Here is a 27,905-nt window from a genome sequence, read left to right as displayed (position 1 = left end):
TGAAATAATTTCTAATACTTTAGTTTTGCTTGATTTTACTTGACTGCTGCAATGGAACCAATAGAATAGTCGCAAACTATCTGCCACTCCAGGAAGGCACTCCAGGAAGTCTAAAGCAAACGCTCAAAGTATTTGGAAGATTTCAAATAGTATCTGAACCCAGGTCTGAGCTCAGGCGAAGGTGGTCTTTCAGTTCCAGACAGCCAAATTAAGTACTTGCCTTTCCCCGCCTCTCTCTCTGTGTTGTAAAGAGGGGCTGCTTTGTGGCCTTCAACACCCCCACTCACACCCCTCCCTCCACTCCAGCCCCCTGTGTGGGATCGCCTTGACGACAGGAAGTTTATATATGTGAGTCAGAGAACAGAGGCAGGCGGATGGGGGAGGGGCCTGCACCACGGTTCCCTGCTCTCTCCCAATAAGAGACCACTAAGCTGGCTAGGCTAACAGGGCTAACAGCCGAGTGGGGAGAGAAGGAAAACCCTCCTGGAACACCTTCCTCTACAGGGATCCACAGAAGGAAATGACTGAGGGAATTCTGGGAATTCTCTGCTGGCTAGAACACTCAGACTAGGGGAAAAATGGAAAAAAAGCTAGGCAGTAACGGAAGGTGCCTCTTTCGGGACTCCAGAGTGAGAGGCTTCCTTGGGCGAGTTTTTAGATAAGATAGGAGAACTCTACGCCAGCCACGGAGAACTGTCTGTCATTGCTTCGTCAGGAGGACTTCAGGAAAGGAGTGGGAGACTGCAGCCGGCAGAGCCAGTGACTTGCTATCAAGGAGTAAAGAGTGATAGTACAGCTCCTAGACCCGGACCTGACCCATTCTCTCCCAACCCCAGACCAAATATAACAGAGCACACTCAGCACAGTCTGGAGAAGAAGAGAGGAGAGGGGGAGATAGAAGGAGAACCACCGGACTGGACTTCAAGCTGGAAGTAAGGCAGAAGAATGTCAGGAATGAGAGTGTGTGTGGGGGGAGCACAGAGATGTGTGTTAGTGGTGCGCGGGTCGGCTGTTTGTTCACCCTCACCTACCTTCAATTGCTAATAACCCATCTGCAAGCGCCCGACTTTGTGATAAAGTGAAAATCTGTGGCTGAAGGGTGGGTGGGTGGCGGGCGGTTGTATAAAGAGAAACAATACTTGAAAAAAACCATACATTTATAATTATTGTTCAATTTATATAGGCTACATGTCGGGTTTTTTTCTCTATTATTTTAGGCTCTCTGGTATTAGTGCATGAGCTTTAGGGCTTAACTGTACCAAATAGCCTACATCGCCAAATAATTAAAAAGTTAACGTCAGTCCATGGAGGCAAAAAGGACATTGTCGAAATGTTATTAAATAAGACTAAAGCTGCGAAAGGAAAGTTGAAAAAAAGAGAAGGGAGGGCCAGAAAAGTAATGTTTGGGAAATATTTGGTGAAGTGGTAAAAAAGGATCGTGTGATGTCGACAGTCACAAGACAGGACTTCAAATAGGCCTATGGCATGTCAATGGAACTGTAGCCTACTGTTTAGATGGGTTAAATGGAAACTGAAATCTGGATGGGCTCCCGAGTGGCTCAGCGGTCTAAGGCAGTGCATCTCAGCGCTAGAGGCGTCACTACAGACACTGGTTCGACTCCAGGCTGTATCACAACTGGCCGTGATTGGGAGTCCCATAGGGCGGCTCACAATTGGCCCAGCGTTGTCCGGGTTAGGGTTTGGCCGGGGTAGGCTGTCATTGTAAACAATAATTTGTGTAGGTGGTTCCAACAGGTTAAAACCTGTTGAGGCCAGGGGGCAGTATTGAGAATTTTGGAAAAAAATATGTGCGCATTTTTAACTGCCTCCTACACCAACTCAGAAGCTAGAATATGCATATTATTGTTTAGGTTTGGATAGAAAACACTCTGAATTTTCTAAAACAGTTTGAATGGTGTCTGTAAGTATAACAAAACTCATATTGCAGGCAAAAACCTGTGAAAAATAGATAAAAAAAAATGAGAATTTTGTGACTGTACTATTTAGTGTCATTGTTTTAAAGATACCACAGTGAGAAAGGATTCAGTTCGCAACTCCTACTGCTTCCACTAGATGTCAACGATCTTTAGAAAGCTGTTGGAAGCATCTGTCATGAATACAGACCGAATTAGAAAGCTTACAAGTTGACACGTCATCACTTCATTTTTTGCGCCTGCGCATGAATCTGAGAAGAGTGCCTTTGTCATTATCGTTTATTCTAGACACTTGATAGGTTGTGTGAAAATATTACTGATGTTTACTGATGTTTCACGTTAAAAATGGACCAAAAGATTAATGCTGAACAACGTTTGACATGTTTAAACAAACGTAAATAGATTATTTACTAGGTTTTCTTTAGCTTTTCGACGTGACTTTACACTGCCCACCTCATTTTGTGGGAGCCTACTGAACGCTAACTATTTGGACATAAATTATGAACTTTGTCAAAAGAAACCACATTTGTTCTGGACCTGGGATCTCTGGCAGCGCCTTCTGATGGAGATAATCAAAGGTAAGGGGATATTTAGAATGTTATTATCGATATTAGATGATGCTAATGCTAACGGTATAGCTTAGCTTAGCTTAGCATATAGCTTATTGTTGTTAGCATAGTACCCAGTTTATGCAAAATGTGATTTCCCAGTAAAGTTATTTTGAGATCTGGCCATTCGGTAGCAATTACGAGATGATAATATATTATTCTTTGAATGACAATATTATAATTTACCAATGTTTTCGAATAGTAATTCCGTGATTTGTAATGCTGGATTCACTGGGTGCATTCGAGCCGAAAAAAATTCTGAATTTCACCGCGACTGTAAATGCTGTTTTTGGATATAAATATGAACTTGATGGAACTAAAAATGCATGTATTGTATAACATAATGTCCTATGAGTGTCATCTGATGCAGATTGTCAAAGGTAAGTGCATAATTCTAGCTAGTTTTCTGTCTGTTGATGCCCTTCTTTGAATTGGCTAAACATTACACGCAGCTATTGTCAATGTACTCTCCTCACATAACCTAACTTTATGCATTCTCCGTAATGCCTCTGAAAATCGGACAGCGTGGTTAGATTTAGGAGATATATCTTTCAAATGGAGGAAAATAGTTGATTATTTGATTTTTTGAAATGATTACTCTTGCAGTTTTGAATTCCCCGCCATGGTCACATGACAATGAATCCCAATACCGGGATAAGATCGGGATAAGATCCTCAACAGGTTTTAACTGACTTGCCTAGTTAAATAAAATAACAATTACAAAAATGGACTGTAGGTCTATCACCTCTCACATAGTCTTAATAATAACTCCTGCAGAATTAAGCATTTCTTGCAGGAAAATTATACACCAAATGTAGGCAAAATTTGGACTTGGGAACTGGAGTGGAGAAACTCTAAAGCAAACATTCCATAACTGCAGGTGGCAGTACAGTGCATTCGGAATATATTCAGACCCCTTGACTTTTTCCACGTATTGCTACATTACAGCCTTATTCTAAAATGTATTAAATAGTTTTTTCCCCCCCTCATAAATCTACACACAATACCCCATAATGACAAAGCAAAAACAGGTTTTTATAAATGTTTGCAAAAAAACAAAGGGAAAAAAACCCACAGAAAAATCACATTCACATAAGTATTCAGACCCTTTACTCAGTACTTTGTTGAAGAACCTTAGGCAGCTATTACAGCCTCGAGTCTTCTTGGGTATGACGCTACAAGCTTGGCACACCTGTATTTGGGGAGTTTCTCCCATTCTTCTCTGCAGATCCTCTCAAGCTCTGTCAGGTTTGATGGGGAGCGTCACTGCACAGCTATTTTCAGGTCTCTCCAGAGATGTTCGATCGGGTTCAAGTCCGGGCTCTGGCTGGGCCACTCAAGGACATTCAGAGACTTGTCCCGAAGCCACACCTGCGTTGTCTTTGCTATGTGCTTACGGTTGTTGTCCTGTTGGAAGGTGAACCTTCACCCTAGCCTGAGGTTCTGAGCGCTCTGGAGTGGGTTTTCATCAAGGATCTCTCTGTACTTTGCTATTTCCCTCGATCCTGATAATCAAATTTTATTTGTCACATGCGCCGAATACAACCTTATAGTGAAATGCTTACTTACAAGCCATTAACCAACAATGCAGTTTTAAGACAAGTAAAAAATAAGAAATTAAAGTAACAAGTAATTAAAGAACAGCAGTAAAATAACAATAGCGAGGCTATGTACCAGTAGAGTCATTGTGCGGAGGCACCGGTTAGTTGAGGTAATTGAGGTAATATGTACATGTAGATTAAAGTGACTATGCATCGATAATAAACAGAGAATAGCATCAGTGCTGCCGCTTGCCATGTGGTAGCAGAGAGAACAGTCTATGACTAGGGTGGCTGGAGTCTTTGACACATTTTATGGCCTTCCTCTGACACTGCCTGGTAATAGAGGTCTTAGATGGCAGGAAGCTTTGCCCCAGTGACGTACTGGGCCGTACGTACTACCCTCTGTAGTGCCTTGCGGTCGAAGGCCGAGCAGTTGCCATACCAGGCAGTGATGCAACCAGTCAGGATGTTCTCGATGGTGCAGCTGTAGAACTTTTTGAGGATCTGAGGACCCATGCCAAATATTTTCCATCTCCTGAGGGGGAATAGGTTTTGTCGTGCCTTCTTCACGACTGTCTTGGTGTGCTTGGACCATGTTTGTGACACCAAGGAACTTGAAGCTCTCAACCTGCTCCACTACAGCTCTGTCGATGAGAATGGGGGCGTGCTCGGTCCTCCTTTTCCTGTAGTCCACAATCATCTCCTTTTTCTGGATCACGTTGAGGGAGAGGTTGTTGTCCTGGCACCACACGGTCAGGTCTCTGACCTCCTTCCTATAGACTCATTGTTGTCGGTGATCAGGCCTACCACTGTTGTGTCATCAGCAAACTTAATGATGGTTTTGGAGTCGTTCCTAGCCATGCAGTCATGAGTGAACAGGGAGTACATGAGGGGATTGAGCACGCCCCTGAGGGGCCCCCGTGTTGAGGATCAGCGTGGTGGAGGTGTTGTTACCTACCCTTACCACTTGGGGTGACCCGTCAGGAAGTCCAGGATCCAGTTGCAGAGGGAGGTGTTTAGTCCCAGGGTCCTTAGCTTAGTGATGAGCTTTGAGGGCACTATAGGGTTGAACGCTGAGCTGTAGTCAATGAATAGTAGTCTCACATAGGTGTTCCATTTGTCCAGGTGGGAAAGGGCAGTGTGGAGTGCAATAGAGATTGTGTCATCTGTGGATCTGTTGGGGTGGTATGCAAATTCTGGGATAATGGTGTTGATGTGAGCCATGACCAGCCTTTCAAAGCCCTTCATGGCTACAGACGTGAGTGCTACGGGTCGTTAGTCATTTAGGCAGGTTACTTTAGTGTTCTTGGGCACAGGGACTATGGTGGTCTGCTTGAAACATGTTGGTATTACAGATTCAGTCAGGGAGAGGTTGAAAATGTCAGTGAAAACACTTGCCAGTTGGTCAGCGCATGCTCGGAGTACACGTCCTGGTAATCCATCTGGCCCTGCGGCCTTGTGAATGTTGACCTGTTTTAAAGGTCTTCGGCTACGGAGAGCGTGATCACACAATCATCCGGAACAGCTAATGCTCTCATGCATGTTTCAGTATTATTTGCCTCGAAGCGAGCATAGAAGTAATTTAGCTTGTCTGGTAGGCCCGTGTCACTGGGCAGCTCGCGGCTGCGCTTCCTTTTTGTAGTCTGTAATAGTTTGCAAGCCCTGCCACATCCGACAGGCGTCAGAGCCGGTTTGGTGTGATGGGATCTTAGTCCTGTATTGATGCTTTGCTTGTTTGATGGTTCGTCTGAGGGCATAGCGGGATTTCAAATAAGCTTCCCGGTTGGAGTCCCGCTCCTTGAAAGCGGCAGCTCTACCCTTTAGCTCGGTACGGATGTTGCCTGTAATCCATGGCTTCTGGTCGTGATATGTACGTACAGTCACTGTGGTGATGACGTCATCGATGCACTTATTGATGAAGCCAGTGACTGATGTGGTGTACTCCTCAATGCCATCGGAAGAATCCCAGAACATATTCCAGTCTGTGCTAGCAAAACTGTCCTGTAGCTTAGCATCTGCTTCATCTGACCACTTTTTTATTGACAGAGTCATTGGTGCTTCCTGCTTTAGTTATCGCTTGTTAGCAGGAATCAGGAGGATAGAATTATGGTCAGATTTGCCAAATGGAGGTTGAGGGAGAGCTTTGTATGCATCTCTGTGTGGGAAGTAAAGGTGGTCTAGAGTTTTTTTTCCCTCTGGTCGCATCATATTTAACAAGCTGGTAGAAATTTGGTGAAATGGATTTAAGTTTCCCTGCATTAAAGTCCCTGGCCACTAGGAGCGCCTCCTCTGGATGAGCTTTTTCCTGTTTGCTTATGGCCCTATACAGCTCATTGAGTGCGGTCTTAGTGCCAGTATCGGTTTGTGTTGGTAAATAGGTAGCGACATAGAATATAGATAAACTCTCTTGGTAAATAGTGTGGTCTACAGCTTATCATGAGATACTCTACCTCAGGCGAGCAAACCTTGAGACTTCCTTAGATATCATGCACCAGCTGTTGTTTACAAATATACATAGGCCGCCACCCCTTGTCTTACCAGAGGCTACTGTTCTATCCTGCTGATACATTGTATAACCCGCCAACTGTATGCTATTCATGTCATCGTTCAGCCACGACTCGGTGAAACATAAGCTTATTACAGTTTTTAATGTCCTGTTGGTAGGATATACGTGCTTGTAGTTCGTGTTTGTTTTTTATTATTCAATGATTGTACGTTGGCTAATAGGACCGATGGTATGGGCAAATTACTCACTCGCCGTAAAAGCAAATTACTCACTCACCACCGGATCCTTACAAGGCACCTTGACCTTCGTCCTCGATGTCGCCGTCTCTTTCTCCTGCGAATGACGGGATAAGGGCCTTGTCGGTTGTCTGGAGTAAATGTCTCTCGTCCGACTCCTTAAAGATAAAGTTGTCTTTCAGTACGAGGTGAGTAATCGCTGTCCTGATTTCTAGAAGTTATTTTCGGTCATAAGAGGCAGTGGCAGAAACATGTACAAAATTAGGAGACCGTAAAACGTCAGCCGTTCTCTCCGGGGCCATCATCATAATCAATAGTCTACTTGCCACTGAAAAACATCCCCATAGCATGATGCTGCCACCACCGTGCTTCACCGCAGGGATCGTGCCAGGTTTCCTCCAGACGTGATGCTTGGCATTCAGGCCAAAGAGTTCAATTTTAGTTTCATCATTGTTTCTCATTAAGTTTAGTTTCATTTAGTTTCTCATTGTCTGAGAGTCCTTTAGGTGCCTTTTGGCAAACTCCAAGCGGGCTGTCATGTGCCTTTTACTGAGGAGTGGCTTCCGTCTGGCCACTCTACCATAAAGGCCTGATTGGTGGAGTGCTGCAGAGATGGTTGTCCTTCTGGAAGGTTCTCCCATCTCCACAGAGGAACTCTGGAGCTCTGTCAGAGTGACCGTCAGGTTCTTGGTCACCTCCCTGACCAAGGCCCTTCTCCCCGATTGCTCAGTTTGGCTGGGCAGCCAGCTTTAGGAAGAGTGTAGGTGGTTCCAATCTTCTTCCATTTAGGAATGATGGATGCCACTGTGAGCTTGGGGACCTTCATTGCTGCAGACATTTTTTGGTACTCTTCCCAGACCTGTGCCTCGACACAATCCTGTCTCGGAGCTCTACGGACAATTTTTTTCGACCTCATGGCTTGGTTTTTGCTCAGACATGCTCTGTAAACTGTGGGACTTTATATAGACAGGTGTGTGCCTTTCCAAATCATGCCCAATCAATTGAATTTACCACAGGTGGACTCTAATCAAGTTGTAGAAACATCTCAAGGATGATAAATCGACACAGGTTGCACCTGAGCTCAAATGGTCTGAATACTTATGTAAAAAAAAAAAAAATGTTTTTTTTTCCTTTGTCATTATGGGGTATTGTGTGTAGAATGATGAGGGGGGAAAAAATATGTTATCCTTTTTAGAATATGCTGTAACGTAACAAAATGTGGAAAAAGGGAAGGGGCCAAGAATACTTTCCAAATGCACTGTATACCAAAATTGGCTTTATACCTGTTCAAACAACACACCCCAGGTGGCAGTATGCACCCTTTCAGTTTGTTTACCAACTCATAGAAGAAGAAATGGACTACTTTAAAATGGAGATGTCCTCAATGGCCCCCCATGGTGTCACAGATGCCATAATGTGACAGATGCAAAGAGAAGTCTTACTAAGTCTATTGTGTGTGTGTGTGTGTGGACCATATTAAGTGCATGCGTGTTTGCGGTGCTGGTCTCTGGGAGAGAGGAAAGGCGTGCGACTATTTTTATCCATCTGGGAACAGGAGCCCCTTTGTGAAGAAGCTGTGGAGGAAAGGAAATGGACGTCCTTTCTGTGCAAATAGCGCTACTTACCCACATTCATCCACAACCTCTGACCCAATCAATCTATCAATACATACACACAAGCACAGACTCACAACTTTTCCAAAAAGCACAGTCGTACATCTAATAAAGCTGATACACAGGCACGTTCACCCTCACACACATCTTTGTGTCACATTTGTGCACACACACACACTCAAGTTGGCCCATCAACTCAGAGTGCCAAAGCATGGGACTGGATGTGCTTTCTTCTCTGTTTGCATTCCTGGCCACATGGCATTGCACAACCCCTGGTTTCATTTCTCTGAGCACTTGGTGTGTCTTGCGCTCTCTCTTTCTGTCAAGTGATATTTGTCTTGTCCTCTCTCTGTGTAGATCATCACTCCTTGTCGCCGGCTGATTCTGTGTGCGGAGAACAGGAAAGAGATGGAGGACTGGATGGCAGCCCTGAAGAGCGTTCAGAACAGAGAACACTTTGAGGTGAGGGCAAGGTCACAGAGTCAGGGGTAAGAGGTCAGGGGTCACTCTTCTCTACCTCGCTTCTCATCCAATCCCAGGGTAAGTCCCATTAATCTCTCCTTCCTCTTGAAGTGTGCGCTCATTCACTACTCCCCACAAATGGAAAAGCATTGGATTGGTGTAGGCATGGGCTACAGGGAGATTCCATGTACCAGTCATTTTCTTCCAAATCCCTGAAGGGTATGTGAACACGATTCACACTTTGAGAAAGCAGAGATACATGGGACCCCCCCTCCCCCCAAAAAATAAATTGCCGCTGGACTCTACTCTCCTAGCCTAGACACTTGCGTGGAAGGAAAAGTGAAGCGGGGTACCTAGTCAGTTGTCCAACTGAATGTATTCAACTGAAATGTGTCTTCCGGGAAAGAATACGTACAACAGGTATAAGTAATATGGTAATAGCTCCGATTTGACTTTTAGTAGGTTACAGTGGTTCTTACTTTAAAAGTTTTGAGCTCATGCCGCGACCGTTAGTGGTAGATGGTGGCATTCTGTCATTGCACCCCCCTATCACTAGGATGAGTTAGAATGCTAATCTATCGGTAGTCTAAACTGTGGCACAAATGGACTATCTTTTCGTAAATGTAATGGTGTTTTCAGTCTGAGAGTCTCTCTTCTCTGGCACTAGAGTCCTGCATCAGGGAACAACAACAAAAAACTGTCAGTGGTCCTGTAGTTAAGAGAGAAATTGGGTAAATACAATGGGGGAATTTCACTTGACGTGGATTTTCGAAAAATAGGCACTGGGGGCTTTTGGTTTCTCTCTCTCTACAAACATAAATAAATTATTCTAAATAACAAACAAAAAAATACAACTTTTCCATTACCGTGTAGTTTACCAATAAAATGGACTGATGGGGATGTGGACATACTCGATATACATATCCCGAAAGAAATAATCTCACTCCAGTACATTTAATAGAAAGTTGGCAAAAATAGTTAGATCTTGCTACCATGGAAAGGAAAATAGCTGTCTATTTGTGGAAAAATCACCCTGATTTAACTCTTTAGTCACATCACAGTTGACCTGTTTGCTTATGGTTTTGCCTACACCTAGCGACCTATTTAAATTATATGAGAATGGCAAGCCAGACAAAATTAAAAGGGCCTATTGTCTCAAGAATGGCCTTTTCCCATTTATTCAGATTACATCCGCTCACTTTCAGTTATTTGAAAACAAAATCATCTCCAAAATACCGTAATATTTTTAAACTTCTTATGGCTTGGGGGCAGTATTTCGACGTCTGGATGAGAAGCGTGCCCAAAGTAAACTGCCTGTTACTCAGGCCCAGAAGCTAGGATATGCATATAATTGGTAGATTTGGATAGAAAACACTCTAAAGTTTCCAAAACTGTTAAAATGTCTGTGAGTATAACATAACTGATATGGCAGGCGAAAACCTGAGGAAAATCCATCCAGGAAGTGGTATTTTCAATTGAATTCCTATAGAGTATCTAATGGGTTAGGACCCAGATTGCAGTTCCTATGGCTTCCACTAGTCTTTAGACATTGTTTCAGGCTTGTTTTCTGAAAAATGAAGAAGAATGAGACCTTTTTGTCAGTGGACTGAGGAAGAATGCAGAGCTGGTTTGCACGCGTGACAGAGTGCGAGCCCTTTGTTGTTTTTCCTTTCTATTGAATACGCTATTGTCCGGTTGAAATGTTAGCGATTATTTAGACAATTGACAACCTGAGGATTAATTATAAACATTGTTTGACATGTTTCAACAAACTTTATCGGTACTATTAGGATGCATTCGTCTGCGTGTTTTTGACCGCCTTTGAGCCAGTGGATTACTGAACAAAACGCGTCAACAAAACTACGTTTTTGGGATATAAAGAGGGACTTTATCGAACAAAACAAACATTTATTGTGTAGTTGGGACTCTTGTGACTGCAACCATATGAAGATCTTCAAAGGTAAGTGATTAATTTAATTGCTATTTCTGGCTTTTGTAATTCCTTTACTTGGTTTTAAAATGTTTGTATGCTTTTGTAAGCGGGGCGCTGTCCTCAGATAATCGCATGGTATGCTTTCGCTGTAAAGCCTTTTTGAAATCTGACAAAGCGGCTGGATTAACAAGAAGTTAATCTTTAAGCCGATGTATAACACTAGTATTTTTTATGAATGTTTATTATGACTATTTCTGTATTTTGAATTTGGCGCTCTGCAATTTCACCGGATGTTGTCGAGGTGGGTCGCTAGCGGAACGCCTGCGCCAGAAAGGTTAAACAAGCCATAGAAAGTTAGTTGCAATTTCAGTTTAATCCACCAGAAAAAACAGAGCAAATAATACAACAAATATTGTGGTTCAATTCGAATATACTAATTGATCAAAAAAACTTTATCAATTGGAACCTTTATCAAGTGGAAGGGGGAAAAAGTAAGGAACTTGTCTGTCGGCCCAGCATTAAAGACCAAAATTGGTCAACGAAAATTGTGATAAATAAAAATATATACCAGTTTCATTTAAGGACCAAAAAATGTACAGCTGTGCCATTATAATTTGCAAAATAGTTGGGAAGAGATTTTTGATGTACCGATTCCGTGGCACATGGTTTATGAATTGACATGCAATTTCCCATTCCTCCTAAAAGCCCTAATCTGCTCACTTAAATTAATAGAGATCCTGGTCATTGTTATAGCATAATCAAAGTGAGGACAATCAGTGATCTGCTGTATACTTATGGCCTATTTTAAGCTGGAGTCACACCTTTCCAGTACTCCTCACCCCGCCCCAAACTCCACCCTTAACACAGTTACCATTAAAAAATGAGCTGTTTATCTATATAAAAAAGAAAATTACATTGCGACCAAAGAGAACAGATTAAATGGACATAGTTTTCATCAAGCCAGCTTTTTTCTATGGTGCTACCTGTTCCAGGGTTAGGACTGTAACTACCAGAGGACTTGAAAATGAGATTGTGAACTCTGCAAATAACGTTTCCACTCTGAGAATGAGAATGGTAAATTACTGTAATTAATACATTCAGTCAATACATTGGACTACAAAAGAAGCCATCCACCCATGATGGGCTATCAGCAGGACAATAGACTCTTGGAAAGGAGGGTAGGAAAGGAGGTTAAGGGGAGCATTGTATTTAAAGACACTGCACAGTAGCCTAATAAACATATGCATTTTGAAATAGTAAAAAAAAAAAAAAAATGAATTCAATAACATTTCTACCACGGTAGATGCTGTGTTTTTGGTTGATGGCCAATATTAAAAACAGTCAAATGCATTCTCTCCGTCGCCCACATGCACTTTAAACATTTGGATAATAAAGCATTTAACTTAAGGTACAGGGGGCAGTATTTTCGATTTCGGATGAAAATCGTGCCCAGAGTAAACTGCCTAATATTTGCATATTATTAGTAGATTTGGATAGAAAACACTCTGAAGTTTCTAAAACTGTTTGAATGATGTCTGTGTATAACAGAACTCATATTGCAGGCAAAAACCTGAGAAAAATCCAACCAGGAAGTGGGAAATCTGATGCTTTTAGTCTTTTCAAGTCACTGTCTATCTAACACAGTGACTTAGGGCTCATTTTGCACTTCCTAAGGCTTCCACTAGATGTCAACAATCTTTAGAACCTTGTTTCAGGCTTTTGCAGTGAACAGAGAGCGAACAAGAAGGCCGGGAAGTTGGTGACTCAGAAAATGACATGAGTTCATTGGCGCGCATTCATGTGATGAGGTAGCTGTGTTCCATAACATTTTTCAAGACATTGGAATCGTCCGGTTGGAATATTATTGAAGTTTTATGTTAAAAAGGCCCTAAAGATTGATGCTATACAGCGTTTGACATGTTTCTACGAACGTAAATATAACTTTTTTTGACTTTTCGTTGTAAAATTTTCGGCGCGCTTCCTACATTTGGAGTAGCTTACTGAACGCGCAAACAACAAAGAGGTATTTGGACATAAATTATGGACTTTATCGAACAAAACAACATTTATTGTGGACCTGGGATCCCTGGAAGTGCCTTCTGATGATCATCAAAGGTAAGTGAATATTTATAATAATATTTATGATTTTAGATGACTCCAAAATGGTGGCTTTCTGTATTGCCTGATGTATTTTTCTGAGCGCCGTACTCAGATTATTGCAAAGTGTGCTTTCCCGTGGCGCGAAATACAAATACCTCAAAAATGCTATAACTTCAATTTTTCAAACATATGACTATTTTACACCATTTTTAAAGACAAGACTCTCCTTTATCTAACCACACTGTCCGATTTCAAAAAGGCTTTACAGTGAAAGCAAAACATTAGATTATGTCAGGAGAGTACCCAGCCAGAAATAATCAGACACCCATTTTTCAAGCTAGCATATAATGTCACAAAAACCAAAACCACAGCTAAATGCAGCAATAACCTTTGATGATCTTCATCAGATGACACTCCTAGGACATTATGTTATACAATACATGCATGTTTTGTTATATCAAGTTCATATTTATATCATAAACCAGCTTTTTACATTAGCATGTGACGTTCAGAACTAGCATTCCCACCGAACACTTCCGGTGAATTTACTAAATTACTCACAATAAACGTTCACAAAAAACATAATTATTTTAAGAATTATAGATACATTACTCCTCTATGCACTCGATATGTCCGATTTTAAAATAGCTTTTCGGTGAAAGCACATTTTGCAATATTCTGAGTAGATAGCTCGCCATCACGGGCTAGCTATTTTGACACCCACCAAGTTTGGTACTCACCAAACTCAGATTTACTATAAGAAAAATTGGATTACCTTTGCTGTTCTTCGTCAGAATGCACTCCCAGGACTTCTACTTCAATAACAAATGTTGGTTTGGTTCCAAATAATCCCTAGTTAAATCCAAATAGCGGCGTTTTGTTGTGCGTTCAAGACACTATCCGAAGGGTAACGAAGGGTGACGCGCCCGGCGCGTTTCATGACAAAAAAATTCAAAATATTCCATTACCGTACTTCGAAGCATGTCAAACGCTGTTTAAAATCAATTTTTATGTGATTTTTCTCGTAAAAAAGCGTTAATATTCCGACCGGGAGTCGTTGTTTTCGTTCAAAGACTGAAAATGTAAACATGGAGTCGTCTCGTGCACGCGTGCGACAGTCTCATTGTTCTCAGATCGACCACTTACCAAATGCGCTACTGTTTTTCAGCCATGGCCTGCAAAGTCATCATTCAACGTTCTGGCGCCTTCTGAGAGCCTATGGGAGCGTTAGAAAATGTCACGTTACAGCAGAGATCCCCTGTTTTGGATAGAGATGACAAAGAAGGCCAAGAAATGGTCAGAGAGGGCGCTTCCTGTTTGGAATCTTTTCAGGTTTTGGCCTGCCAAATGAGTTCTGTTATACTCACAGACACCATTCAAACAGTTTTAGAAACTTTGGAGTGTTTTCTATCCAAAGCTAATAATTATATGCATATTCTAGTTTCTGGGCAGGAGTAATAATCAGATTAAATCGGGTACGTTTTTTTTCCGGCCGTGAAAATACTGCCTCCTATCCATAACAAGTTAACATTCCCAGAAGGCAGATTATTATAACCTACTGCAGGCCTAAAACCTACGGGTTTAACCTTCTAAATTAATGATTATATTGATTATATAACTCTTAATGAGTTCCCGAGAGCTGATCTGTTATCCAACGATTATTATTATTATTTCCCCTGCATTATAATTATATAAATGCCCCTTAGATATTCTTTAAGGTTTTACATTTCTAAATCAATATCACACACCAGTTTTGCCATAATGAAAAATGCCCCTAAAATATTAACCTCTTGACGGTCGCCTAGGATAGGGGGCGCTACAGCGATTTTTGAAAAAAAATTGTGCCCATTTTAAACGGCCTCCTACTCAAACTCAGAAGCTAGGATATGCATATAATTAATACCTGTGGATAGAAAACACCCTAAAGTTTCTAAAACTGTTTGAATGGTGTCTGTGAGTATAACAGAACTCATATGGCAGTCAAAACCCCGAGACCGATCGTAACAGGATGTGGAATTCTGAATTGCGGACTCAACTTCATCACTTTGCCTATAAATCACACCGTGAGCAATGGTTCAATGAGCACTTCCTATTGCTTCCACTAGATGTCCCCAGTCTTTCCAAAGTGGTTTGAGTCTCCTACTGTGAAAACTGACAGAATGAGACGCTGTGGAAAGTGGTCACATGAGGAGGGCCATCACCATTATGACGCCGGCGCCCCTGGCTACACTCCCCTTTCGAAACGTTTAGAAAGACAATGCAATCGTCCCCCTTGAATCTTATTGGAGCTCTGGTTGAAAAAGGCCCTAAAGATTTATGTTATACAATGTTTGACATGTTTGAACGAACCTAAAAAAAAAAAAATGCATTTTATTGAAAGAGAAGTCCCACGGCCGACGGAGCTTTTGGAGCAGCCTTCAGAACGCGCTAACAAGAACAAGCTATTGGGACATAAAGGATTAACTTTTTCGAACGAAAATACATTTGTTGTGGACCTGGGATCCCTGGAAGTGCTTTCTGATGAAGATAATCAAAGGTAAGGGATTATTGACAATAGTATACAAGACTAGATTTGATATGCGATTGTTCCAAGATGGCGCTGACCTGTAACGGTAGCCTATTTTTCTGAGTATCGCATCCCCTTTTATCGCAAAGTGTGATTACCCAGTGAAGTTATTTTTAAATCTGGCATTGCAGGTGCTTTCAAGAGATGCTAATCTATAAATCTTAGAATGACAATATTACATTTAAAAAATGTTTTCGAATAGTAATTTAGTAAATTGTAGCGCTGTTTCACCGGACGCATTTGAGGGAAAATAGTTAGTCAACGTTACGCGCCGATGTAAAATGCTGTTTTTATATATAAATATGAACTTTATCGAACAAAATAATGCATGTATTGTGTAACATGATGTCCTAGGAGTGTCATCTGATGAAGATCATCAAAGGTTAGTGCTGCATTTAGCTGTTTTTTGGTTATTTGTGATGCATGTGGTTGGTCGGAAAATGGCTATGTGGCTACTTTTACGATATACTCCTCTAACACAATCTAATGTTTTGCTTTTGCTGTAAAGCCTTTTTGAAATCGGACAACGTGGTTCGATTCAGGAGAGGTGTATCTATAAAACGATATAACATAGTCCTATATTTGAAAAAATATATATATTACATTTTGTTATGCTAATGGGGATAGGATTTTTTGTTGGATGTGAGCCCAACCAGGGGTTAATTTTGAATCCTCCAATCTAATTTAATTAGATCTACAGTGCTAATTAGATCATAAGTCCACTCAAGTTTCTTCAACTGTTTTCCGACTGTGATTAGAGCGATGTTGATGTTGTGCCGTGATGCCAGCAGATTCCAGATTGCCTTTGCTGATCGTTCATCTTCAATCATCAGTGAGTCGATGGCTTGAATAGTCTCGCTGGAAATGTAATTTAATGTAAAAATGTACAGCATACAGTAAAGACCAGCAGTACATTTATTTCAGCATTATTTTTAGCATTATTAGGCCTACTTTACTGTATTGTAGCCTACTGTACCTGTTCATTTTCCTGGGCTTTCGAGTTCGGTGTAACACAGGGGAATTGCACTGTCCGTGACCATAATCCCCAAGTCTAACAGTATTTACTGACATGTTTAATTGTTCAAGGGTCCTTTCTCTTCTCTGTGCTGGAGTTATTTTAAGAATACAAAGGAATCCATCCAGCCTTGATAGACTATCAGCAGAACAATAGACTCTTACCGAGTCCACCAAACGCATTGTTTTCTAACCACATCTGGATGGATCCATAACGAATTACTATGGGAGTAAATATCACTGAATGAAAGTATTGCAATAAAGTAGGCTAATGAAGGCAACAAAGTGTTGCTTACTGGAACACCCAAAGTCATCCAATTGTTATAATAGGATTGGAAGTAATAGCCTACCCGCGTGTGGTCAACTATTTCAGCACCGTTTCGCGCTGCTCTGAGACAAGCATGGGGACTGGTCTTGATAAATCAATGAGATTGTTATTTTCACTGAATCTCTGTTTGGGTATTGGTTAGCCTAAAATTAGGGTGTGGAAATGTTATGATTATTTTGCTCTTCACTTGGTCACTTAGTAGCCTACTCCCGACCGGTCACGTTGTACAGCTCCGTATTTTCCTAACTGAAACCCTGAGAGTTTCATTTTTCTTGGAATAATATTAATCAAATTAATTAAGCTACATTTCTTAAAATCAATCCCATATACTATGTCTTTACAAAAAAAGGTTTTAAATTCTCTAGTACAGCCAATATTGAAAACAGTCAAATGCTTCTCAAAGATGCCCTCTGGTGGTCAAACTAGCAATAACTAGCATTAATGGCAACAATAGCTGACACTTAAATAACATGCCATAGAATTCTGTGGCAGCCCGCAAGCTGTGCTGCAGTACGATGCAACTTTTAACTTCTATGGGTTACGTGGGACGCTAGCGGGACACAGTCAATGAAATATCAGGGCGGCAAATTCAAAAACAACAAAATGTCATAATTCAGCTTTCTCAAACATACAACTATTTTACACCATTTTAAAGATACACTTCTTGATGTAACCACATTGTCCGATTTCAAAAAGGCTTTACAGCGAAAGCAAAACATTAGATTATGTTAGGAGAGTACATGGAAAATGACTGTGTGATTATTTTTGTCTAAGCAAGGTGTCAATAAAACCCAAAACACAGCTAAGTGAAGCACTAACCTTTGACGATCTTCATCAGATGACACTCCTAGGACATTGTTACACAATACATGTATGTTTTGTTCGATAAAGTTCATATTTATATCCAAAAACTGCATTTTACATTGACCCGTGATGTTCAGAAAATGTATTCCCACCAAAACGTCCGGTGAATGTGCACATCAATTTACAAAAATACTCATCATAAACGTTGACAAAATATATAACAATTATTTAAAGAATTATAGATGGACTACCCCTGGATGCAACCGTTGTGTCAGATTTTAAAATGGCTTTATGGAGAAAGCACATTTTTCAATATTCTGAGTACATAGCTCAGCCATCACGGCTAGCTATACAGACACCTTTGCTGATCTTCGTCAGAATGCACTCCCAGGACTGCTACTTCCACAATAAATGTTGTTTTTGTTCCAAATAATCCATATTTATGTCGAAATACCTCCGTTTTGTTCGTGCTTACAGATCACTTATCCAAAGGCATAACGCGCGAGCGCGGAACCAGAGACGAAAAGTCAAAATGTTCCATTACCGTACTTAGAAGCATGTCAAACGCTGTTTAAAATCAATCTTTATGGTATTTTTAACGTGAAATTGCGATAATATTCCAACCGGACAATAGCGTATTCATTCAAGGAGAAAAAGAAGGAACAGCATCCCCTCGTGACTGCGCATATCCAATCCCTTTGTTGCCAGGCAGTCCATTCAGAAACTGAGCTCCTATTATCTGCCCAGTGACAGGAGAATGCTCAAACCACTTTCTGAAGGCTTTAGACAGCCAATGGAAGCCTTAGGAAGTGCAACGTAACCCCACGGATACTGTAGTTTCGAAAGGGACTAGAAAGAACTACAATTCTCAGATCCTCCGCTTCCTGGTTGACTTTTTCTCAGGTTTTTGCCTGCCATATGAGTTCTGTTATACTCACAAACACCATTCAAACAGTTTTAGAAACTTCAAAGTGTTTTCTATCCAAATCTAATAATATGCATATTCTAATTTCTGGGCCAGACTAGTAACCTGTTTAAATTGGGTATGTTTTTCATCCGGCCGTGAAAATACTGCCCCCTAGCCCAGACAGGTTAAAGGAACACTGTAGTTTCGCCGTATACATTTATTAGCAAGGCAAAAACGATATCTACGCTAATGTCTGCACTGGGTTTCTTAAACCTGATCCTGTTGGACTGACAGGGGTGCACGTTTTTGTTATAGCCCAACACTAACACACCTGATTTCAACTTCTTAAGCCTTTGATTAGTTGAATCAAGTGTAGCCTATTAGTGGTGGGTAAGAAGATGAACAGAAATCCTATCCTCTGTGGGTCCCCAGGATCAGGCTTCCATCCCAAATGGGACCCTATTTCCTATAAAGTGCACTACTTTTGACCAGGACCCATAGGGCGCTGTATAGGGTGCCATTTGGGATGCAACACAGGATGAAGAAATCCTAAAATTAGTAGCTTTAGTAGTTATTAACGAGGACGATTTAGGGCTTATTTCCCCTCTCTCGCCTCCTCTGTTCCCCTCCCAGTCCACCCAGTATAGCATGGATCACTTCTCTGGGATGCATAACTGGTATGCCTGCTCCCACGCCCGTCCCACCTACTGCAACGTGTGCCGCGAGGCCCTGTCCGGAGTCACCTCGCACGGACTGTCCTGTGAAGGTACGTACCTCTCTGTACACATACACACTGCCCTGGCTATATGCCAGCTAAAGGTCTTCACAGATCCACCTGTACCTGAATACCTGAGACCCGATCTGATATGATTGTCATGGATCTTTCTCCTTCTCACAGTGTGTAAGTTCAAGGCCCACAAACGTTGTGCTGTCCGAGCAACCAACAACTGCAAGTGGACTACTCTGGCATCCATTGGGAAGGACATCATCGAAGATGAGGATGGGGTGAGTGAGTAAGGGGTCAGTTTAGCATTTTCCCCACTAATGGTTGAGGTTAGGATTGAGGAGGGGAAGCTGAACCTAGCTCTGTATCTAGGGGAAACTTCACCCTGGAGCTGTGTGAGGGCTCCTCAAAAATAAGGCTAGAGATGTCCCCTGTACCCCAGCTAGAGAGAAGTGCAGTGTTGCCGGTTTTTATTAAACATCATTGTACGTTATGCAAAAGCATACAACAAATATGTCAAACAATATACATTTTAAAAAGCATGCAACATTAAAAAACTGGTAAAAACAATCCATAATATCCTATATACACAGTGTATCAAGAAATGGCATATACTTATAGGCTATATAGACTCACTTCAGCCTTATAATCAATATATTAAACAAATCGTTGATTACAAGTAGTAGGCTATAGTGCCCTTGCCCACTATTCCTACTGTTAAAGACATCTGAAATTATACCTACAACAGGGACTATCAGTTTGTTCTCAAAGCTAATCCTCATTCACTACTTGGTAAACACTCACTGCCCTCACTCTTTCACTCACTCACACTGCGGTGACATGTCATTGGGTGCAGAACATCATCCTGGGTGAATAAAGAACATAAATCAGAGGTGTAGTGTGTACAAAGCAGGACAGGGCTTGGTTTTGTACTGTGCAGTGATATTTCAGAGTCAAGAGGATGCTTTTCAGGCCAACACACCAGAAAGGAACTATTTGTTTACATTACTAAATATCTAAAGTCAGTTTTCTAATGTTTTTATCATATAAAGTATAAAACTGCTGGAATAATATGGCACTGTGTTAGTTTTGTGAAGAAATATTGTGAAACCTACACATTTACACTGAACATGCAGCCCTGTTAGTGAACATTTCTTTGCTAAGATAGGCCACACCTGTCAGGTGGATGTACTATCAAGAAACTGATTAAACAGCATGGGGACTATAAAAGGCCACTTTAAAAGGTGCAGTTTTGTCACACAACACAATGCCACAGATGTCTCAAGTTTTGAGGGAGAATGCAATTGGCATGCTAACTGCAGAAATATCCACCAGAGCTGTTGCCAAATAATTTAATGTAATTTTTTCTAACGTAAGCCGCCTGAATCCCAGGTTCAACAGTACATGGCAAATGGCAGACACCGTGTATGGCGTTGTGTGGGCGAGCGGTTTGCTGATGTTATTGTTGTGAACAGAGTGCCCCATCGTGGCGGTGGGGTTATGGTATGGGCAGGATTAAGCCACAGACAACAAACGCAATTGCATTTTATGGATGGCAATTTGAATGTACAGAGATACCATGATGATATCCTGAGGCCCATTGTCGTGCCATTCATCCGACGCCATCATCTCATGGTTCAGCATGATAATGCACTGCCCCGTGTCGCAAGGATCTGTACACAATTCCTGGAAGCTGAAAATGTCCCAGTTCTTCTATGGCCTGCATACTCATCACACATGTCACCCATTGAGCATGTTAAGGATGCTCTGGATCTACGTGTATGACAGCGTGTTCCAGTTCCTGCCAATATCCAGAAACTTCGCACAGCCATTGATAAGGAGTGGGACAACATTCCACAGGCCACAATCTACAGCCTGATCAACTCTATGAGAAGGAGATGTCGCGCTGCATGAGGCAAATGGTGGTCACACCAGATACTGACTGGTTTTCTGATCCACGACCCTACATTTTTTTTAAGGTATCTGTGACCAACAGATGCATAACTGTATTCCCAGTTATGTGAAATTCATAGATTAGGGCGTAATGAATTTATTTCAATTTACTGATTTCCTTATATGAACTGTAACTCAGTAAAATCTTAGAAATTGTTGTTTATAATTTTTGTTCAGTGTATATTCCCTTTGGTGCAATTTGTTGTCTATGGGCAAAGGTTGGTTGCTCTCTCTCTCTCTCTCTCTTTCTTTCTCTCTCTTTCTCGCTCTGTCTCTCTCTCTCAATTCTAAAGGCTTTATTGGCATGAAAAGTGTAACCACATAGTGTTGCCAAAGCAAACATATATAAACATATTAATTCAATGATGACAGAAATAAATACTTACTGAATAATAACAGTGACTTCTCCCTCACTGTAGATCTCTATGCCTCACCAGTGGCTGGAGGGCAACCTGCCGGTTAGTGCTAAGTGTACAGTGTGTGACAAGACGTGTGGTAGTGTGCTCCGACTGCAGGATTGGCGCTGCCTCTGGTGCAAGGCCATGGTGAGTCTGCATGCGTGCGTGTGTGCATATTTGGGTGGTGCTTCTTTGGGTTAAGTGCAAATCGGATAAGTGCAAACTGCATTACTACGATGCCACAATACAGTAGTAATGCACTTTTTTTTCTGCATGCACTGACTTATGACGTATTCACAACAGTCACAAGGCCATTGTACTTATCAGGTTGTTGACTGTACATGCTTGTTGTAATGCTCTGTGTAGTGTGACTAAAAATAAAGTGTGTGTGTGCGTGTGTGTGTCGATGTCCAGGTGCACACGCTGTGTAAGGAGCAGCTGTCCACTAAGTGTCCCTTGGGGCAGTGTAAGGTTTCGGTCATCCCCCCCACAGCCCTCAACAGCATCGACTCCGACGGTGAGTTCTGCTCCTCACTTCCTCTCCGGGGCCAAGTTTCCCCTAGGTACAGATCTAGGATCAGCTTTCCCTCTCCCAATGCTAACCTTAACCGTTATTGGGGAAACTGACCCAAGATCAGGGGCAACTTCACTTTAAATCAAATCAAATCAAATTTATTTATATAGCCCTTCGTGCATCAGCTGAAATCTCAAAGTGCTGTACAGAAACCCAGCCTAAAACCCCAAACAGCAAGCAATGCATGTGAAAGAAGCACGGTGGCTCCCTAGGAAAAACTTCCTAGAAAGGCCAAAAACCTAGGAAGAAACCTAGAGAGGAACCAGGCTATGAGGGGTGGCCAGTCCTCTTCTGGCTGTGCCGGTTGGATATTATAACAGAACATGGTCAAGATGTTAAAATGTTTATAAATGACCAGCATGGTCAAATAATAATAATCATAGTAGTTGTCGAGGGTGCAACAAGCACGTCCGGTGAACAGGTCAGGGTTCCGTAGCCGCAGGCAGAACAGTTGAAACTGGAGCAGCAGCATGGCCAGGTGGACTGGGGACAGCAAGGAGTCATCATGCCAGGTAGTCCTGAGGCATGGTCCTAAGGCTCAGGTCCTCCGAGAGAAAGAAAGAGAGAGAGAGAGAATTAGAGAGAGCATATTTAAATTCACACAGGACACCGGATAAGACAAGAGAAATACTCCAGATGTAACAGACTGACCCTAGCCCCCCGACACATAAACTACTGCAGCATAAATACTGGAGGCTGAGACAGGAGGGATCAGAAGACACTGTGGCCCCATCCGATGATACCCCCGGACAGGGCGAAACAGGCAGGATATAACCCCACCCACTTTGCCAAAGCACAGCCCCCACACCACTAGAGGGATGTCTACAACCACCAACTTACCATCCTAAGACAAGGCCGAGTATAGCCCACAAAGATCTCCGCCATGGCACAACCCAAGGGGGGGGGGCGCCAATCCAGACAGGAGGACCACGTCAGTGACTCACCCCTCCCATGGACGGCATGGAAGAAAACCAGTAAGCCAGTGACTCAGCCCCTGTAATAGGGTTAGAGGCAGAGAATCCCAGTGGAAAGAGGGGAACCGGCAAGGCAGAGACAGCAAGGGCGGTTCGTTGCTCCAGCCTTTCTGTTCACCTTCACACTCCTGGGCCAGACTATACTTAATCATAGGACCTACTGAAGAGAAGTCTTCAGTAAAGACTTCAAGGTTGAGACTGAGTCTGCGTCTCTCACATGGGTAGGCAGACCATTCCATAAAAATTGAGCTCTATAAGAGAAAGCCCTACCTCCAGCCGTTTGCTTAGAAATTCTAGGGACAATTAGGAGGCCTGCGTCTAGTGACCGTAGCGTACGTGTAGGTATGTACGGCAGGACCAAATCGGAAAGATAGGTAGGAGCAAGCCCATGTAATGCTTTGTAGGTTAGCAGTAAAACCTTGAAATCAACCCTTGTCTTAACAGGAAGCCAGTGTAGGGAGGCTAGCACTGGAGTAATATGATCAAATTTTGGGGTTCTAGTCAGGATTCTAGTAGCCGTATTTAGCACAAACTGAAGTTTGTTTAGTGCTTTATCCGGGTAGCCGGAAAGTAGAGCATTGCAGTAGTCCAGCTTAGAAGTAACAAAAGCATGGATAAATTTTTCTGCGTCATTTTTGGACAGAAAGTTTCTGATTTTTGCAATGTTACGTAGATGGAAAAAAGCTGTCCTTGAAACAGTCTTGATATGTTCTTCAAAAGAGAGATCAGGGTTCAGAGTAACGCCGAGGTCCTTCACAGTTTTATTTGAGACGACTGTACAACCATCCAGATTAATTGTCAGGTTCAACAGAAGATCTCTTTGTTTCTTGGGACCTAGAACAAGCATCTCTGTTTTGTCCGAGTTTAAAAGTAGAAAGTTTGCAGCCATCCATTTCCTTATGTCTGAAACACAGGCTTCTAGCGAGGGCAATTTTGGAGCTTCACCATGTTTCATTGAAATGTACAGCTGTGTGTCATCCGCATAGCAGTGAAATTTAACATTATGTTTTCGAATGACATCCCCAAGAGGTAAAATATATAGTGAAAACAATAGTGGTCCTAAAACGGAACCTTGAGGAACACCGAAATTTACAATTGATTTGTCAGAGGACAAACCATTCACAGAGACAAACTGATATCTTTCCGACAGATAAGATCTAAACCAGGCCAGAACTTGTCCATGTAGACCAATTTGGGTTTCCAATCTCTCCAAAAGAATGTGGTGATCGATGGTATCAAAAGCGGCACTAAGATCTAGGAGCACGAGGACAGATGCAGAGCCTCGGTCTGACGTCATTAAAAGGTAATTTACCTCCTTCACAAGTGCAGTCTCAGTGCTATGATGGGGTCTAAAACAGACTGAAGCGTTTCTTATACATTGTTTGTCTTCAGGAAGGCAGTGAGTTGCTGTGCAACAGCTTTTTCTAACATTTTTGAGAGGAATGAAAGCTTCGATATAGGCCGATTTTAGTTTTTTATAATTTCTGGGTCAAGATTCGGCTTTTTCAAGAGAGGCTTTATTACTGCCACTTTTAGTGAGCTTGGTACACATCCGGTGGATAGAGAGCCGTTTATTATGTTCAACATAGGAGGGCCAAGCACAGGAAGCAGCTCTTTCAGTAGTTTAGTTGGAATAGGGTCCAGTATGCAGCTTGAGGGTTTGGAGGCCATGATTATTTTCATCATTGTGTCAAGAGATATAGTACTAAAACACTTTAGTATCTCCCTTGATCCTAGGTCCTGGCAGAGTTGTGCAGACTCAGGACAATGGAGCTTTGGAGGAATACCCAGATTTAAAGAGGAGTCCGTAATTTGCTTTCTAATGATCATGATCTTTCCCTCAAAGAAGTTCATACATTTATTACTGCTTAAGTGAAAGCCATCCTCCATTTGCGAATGCTGCTTTTTAGTTAGTCGATGCTGCTTTTTAGTTAGTCGATACTGCACGGTACTGTCTTTCCAAGCTAGTCGGAAGACTTCCAGTTTGGTGAGGCGCCATTTCCGTTCCAATTTTTTGGAAGCTTGCTTCAGAGCTCGTGTATTTTCTGTATACCAGGGAGCTAGTTTCTTATGACAAGTGTTTTTCATTTTTAGGGATGCAACTGCATCTAGGGTATTGCGCAAGGTTAAATTGAGTTCCTCGGTTAGGTGGTTAACTGATTTTTGTCCTCTGACGTCCTTGGGTAGGCAGAGGGAGTCTGGAAGGGCATCAAGGAATCTTTGGGTTGTCTGAGAATTTATAGCACGACTTTTAATGCTCCTTGGTTGGGGTCTGAGCAGATTATTTGTTGCAATTGTAAACGCAATAAAATGGTGGTCCGATAATCCAGGATTATGAGGAAAAACATTAAGATCCACAACATTTATTCCATGGGACAAAACTAGGTCCAGAGTATGACTGTGTCAGTGAGTAGGTCCAGAGACATGTTGGACAAAACCCACCGAGTCGATGATGGCTCCGAAAGCCTTTTGGAGTGGGTCTGTGGACTTTTCCATGTGAATGTTAAAGTCACCAAAAATGTGAATATTATCTGCTATGACTACAAGATCCGATAGGAATTCAGGGAACTCAGTGAGGAACACTGCATATGGCCCAGGAGGCCTGTAAACAGTAGCTATAAAAAGTGATTGAGTAGGCTGCATAGATTTCATGACTAGAAGCTCAAAAGACGAAAACGTAATTGTTTTTTTTTTTTGTAAATTGAAATTTGGTATCGTAAATGTTAGCAACACCTCCGCCTTTGCCGGATGCACGGGGGGTATGGTCACTAGTGTAACCAGGGGGTGAGGCCTCATTTAACACAGTAAATTCATCAGGCTTAAGCCATGTTTCAGTCAGGCCAATCACATCAAGATTATGATCAGTGATTAGTTCATTGACTATAACTGCCTTAGAAGTGAGGGATCTAACATTAAGTAACCCAATTTTGAGATGTGAAGTATCACAATCTCTTTCAATAATGGCAGGAATGGAGGAGGTCTTTATACTAGTGAGATTACTAAAGCGAACACTGCCATTTTTAATTTTGCCCAACCTAGATCGAGGCACAGACACGGTCTCAATGGGGAAAGCTGAGCTGACTACGCTGACTGTGCTAGTGGCAGACTCCACTAAGCTGGCAGGCTGGCTAACAGCCTGCTGCCTGGCCTGCACCCTTTTTCATTGTGGAGCTAGAGGAGTTAGAGCCCTGTCTATGTTCGTAGATAAGATGAGAGCACCCCTCCAGCTAGGATGGAGTCCGTCACTCCTCAACAGGCCAGGCTTGGTCCTGTTTGTGGGTGAGTCCCAGAAAGAGGGCCAATTATCTACAAATTCTATCTTTTGGGAGGGGCAGAACACAGTTTTCAACCAGCGATTGAGTTGTGAGAGACTGCTGTAGAGCTCATCACTCCCCCTAACTGGGAGGGGGCCAGAGACAATTAATCGATGCCGACACATCTTTCTAGCTGATTTACACGCTGAAGCTATGTTGCGCTTGGTGACCTCTGACTGTTTCATCCTAACATCATTGGTGCCGACGTGGATAACAATATCTCTATACTCTCTACACTCGCCAGTTTTAGCTTTAGCCAGCACCGTCTTTAGATTAGCCTTAACGTCGGTAGCCCTGCCCCCTGGTAAACAGTGTATGATCGCTGGATGATTCGTTTTAAGTCTAATACTGCGGGTAATGGAGTCGCCAATGACTAGGGTTTTCAATTTGTTTGAGCTAATGGTGGGAGCCTTCGGCATCTCAGACCCCACAGCGGGAGGAGTAGAGACCAGAGAAGTCTCGGCCTCCGACTCCGACTCGCTTAATGGGGAGAACCGGTTGAAAGTTTCTGTCGGCTGAATAAGCGATACCGGTTGAGCATTCCTACTGCGTTTCCCTCCAGAAGCCATGAGAAAGTTGTCCGGCTGCGGGGACCGTGCGAGGGGGTTTATACTAACGTTACTATCTGTACTTGCTGGTGGCACAGACGCTGTTTCATCCTTTCCTACACTGAAATTACCCTTGCCTAACGATTGCGTCTGAAGCTGGGCTTGCAGCACAGCTTTCCTTGCCGTAAGGCGATCGTTCTCCTGTATATTGTAAGTACAACGACTGCAATAGGAAGGCATCATGTTAATGTTACTTAGCTTCGGCTGTTTGAAGTCCTGACGAACCATGTCCAGATAAAACCTCCGGGGTAAGAAAGTTGAATGAAAAAAGTTGAGTGAGGGGAAAAAGTAAAAATATACAGTAATGAAAAAGTAAAAACCGTCAGGTAGCAAAGTAAGATCGGCAACAAAAACGCACAGCAGAGTAAACAACTCTGCAAGTTGTGACCGGAAACAGGAAACACCTTGATGGTGTCTTTGTGGGTGAACAGGACATATAGGGATGTCAGCGTGATAGGCCTGGGTAATGGTCATTAGGCCTAGGTTTGTAAAATTCTAAACTTTCCAAAAATTCCCAGGTTTTCCAGAAATCCCGGTTGGAAGACTCCAGGAAGGGAGGGAATAAGCACGAAATTGGAATTGTTCAACCTTTTTTTTTCCTAAACCTAGACATTTTGGAAAGTTAACGTAGTAAAACTTTAAAAAATATGCTCTTTCTTATTAGTTATTAGGGGCTGGTTTCCCAGACACAGATTAAGCCTAGTCCTGAACTAAAATGCATGCTCAATGGAGATTCTCCATTAATCTGTGTCCGGGAAACCGACCCTAGAAGTTCAGGTGTATGCCAGAGTCTGGTATAGAGGTTAAA

General features: G+C 42.3%; 1 protein-coding gene across 3 annotated transcripts in view; it reads left to right on the top strand.

Moving 5' to 3' along the window:
• LOC115205810 (diacylglycerol kinase delta) overlaps window positions 1-27,905 on the top strand; it is a 152,852-nt gene that overhangs the window by 48,017 nt on the left and 76,930 nt on the right. For 2 of the 3 annotated variants that reach the window (XM_029772147.1, XM_029772146.1), the window contains exons 4-8: window positions 8,796-8,900; window positions 19,186-19,318; window positions 19,451-19,557; window positions 21,649-21,774; window positions 22,042-22,144. In XM_029772147.1, coding sequence (XP_029628007.1) covers window positions 8,796-8,900; window positions 19,186-19,318; window positions 19,451-19,557; window positions 21,649-21,774; window positions 22,042-22,144 — 574 coding nt within the window. Of the gene's footprint in view, window positions 1-246; window positions 933-8,795; window positions 8,901-19,185; window positions 19,319-19,450; window positions 19,558-21,648; window positions 21,775-22,041; window positions 22,145-27,905 lie in introns of those variants that run through there. The other variant, XM_029772148.1, reaches the window with a different exon arrangement.

This window comes from Salmo trutta, chromosome 13, assembly GCF_901001165.1.
Source record: "Salmo trutta chromosome 13, fSalTru1.1, whole genome shotgun sequence".
Lineage (NCBI taxonomy): Eukaryota > Metazoa > Chordata > Actinopteri > Salmoniformes > Salmonidae > Salmo > Salmo trutta.
The sequence above is the reverse complement of the archived record's forward strand: the minus strand, read 5'-3'. Positions and strand labels throughout refer to the sequence as shown.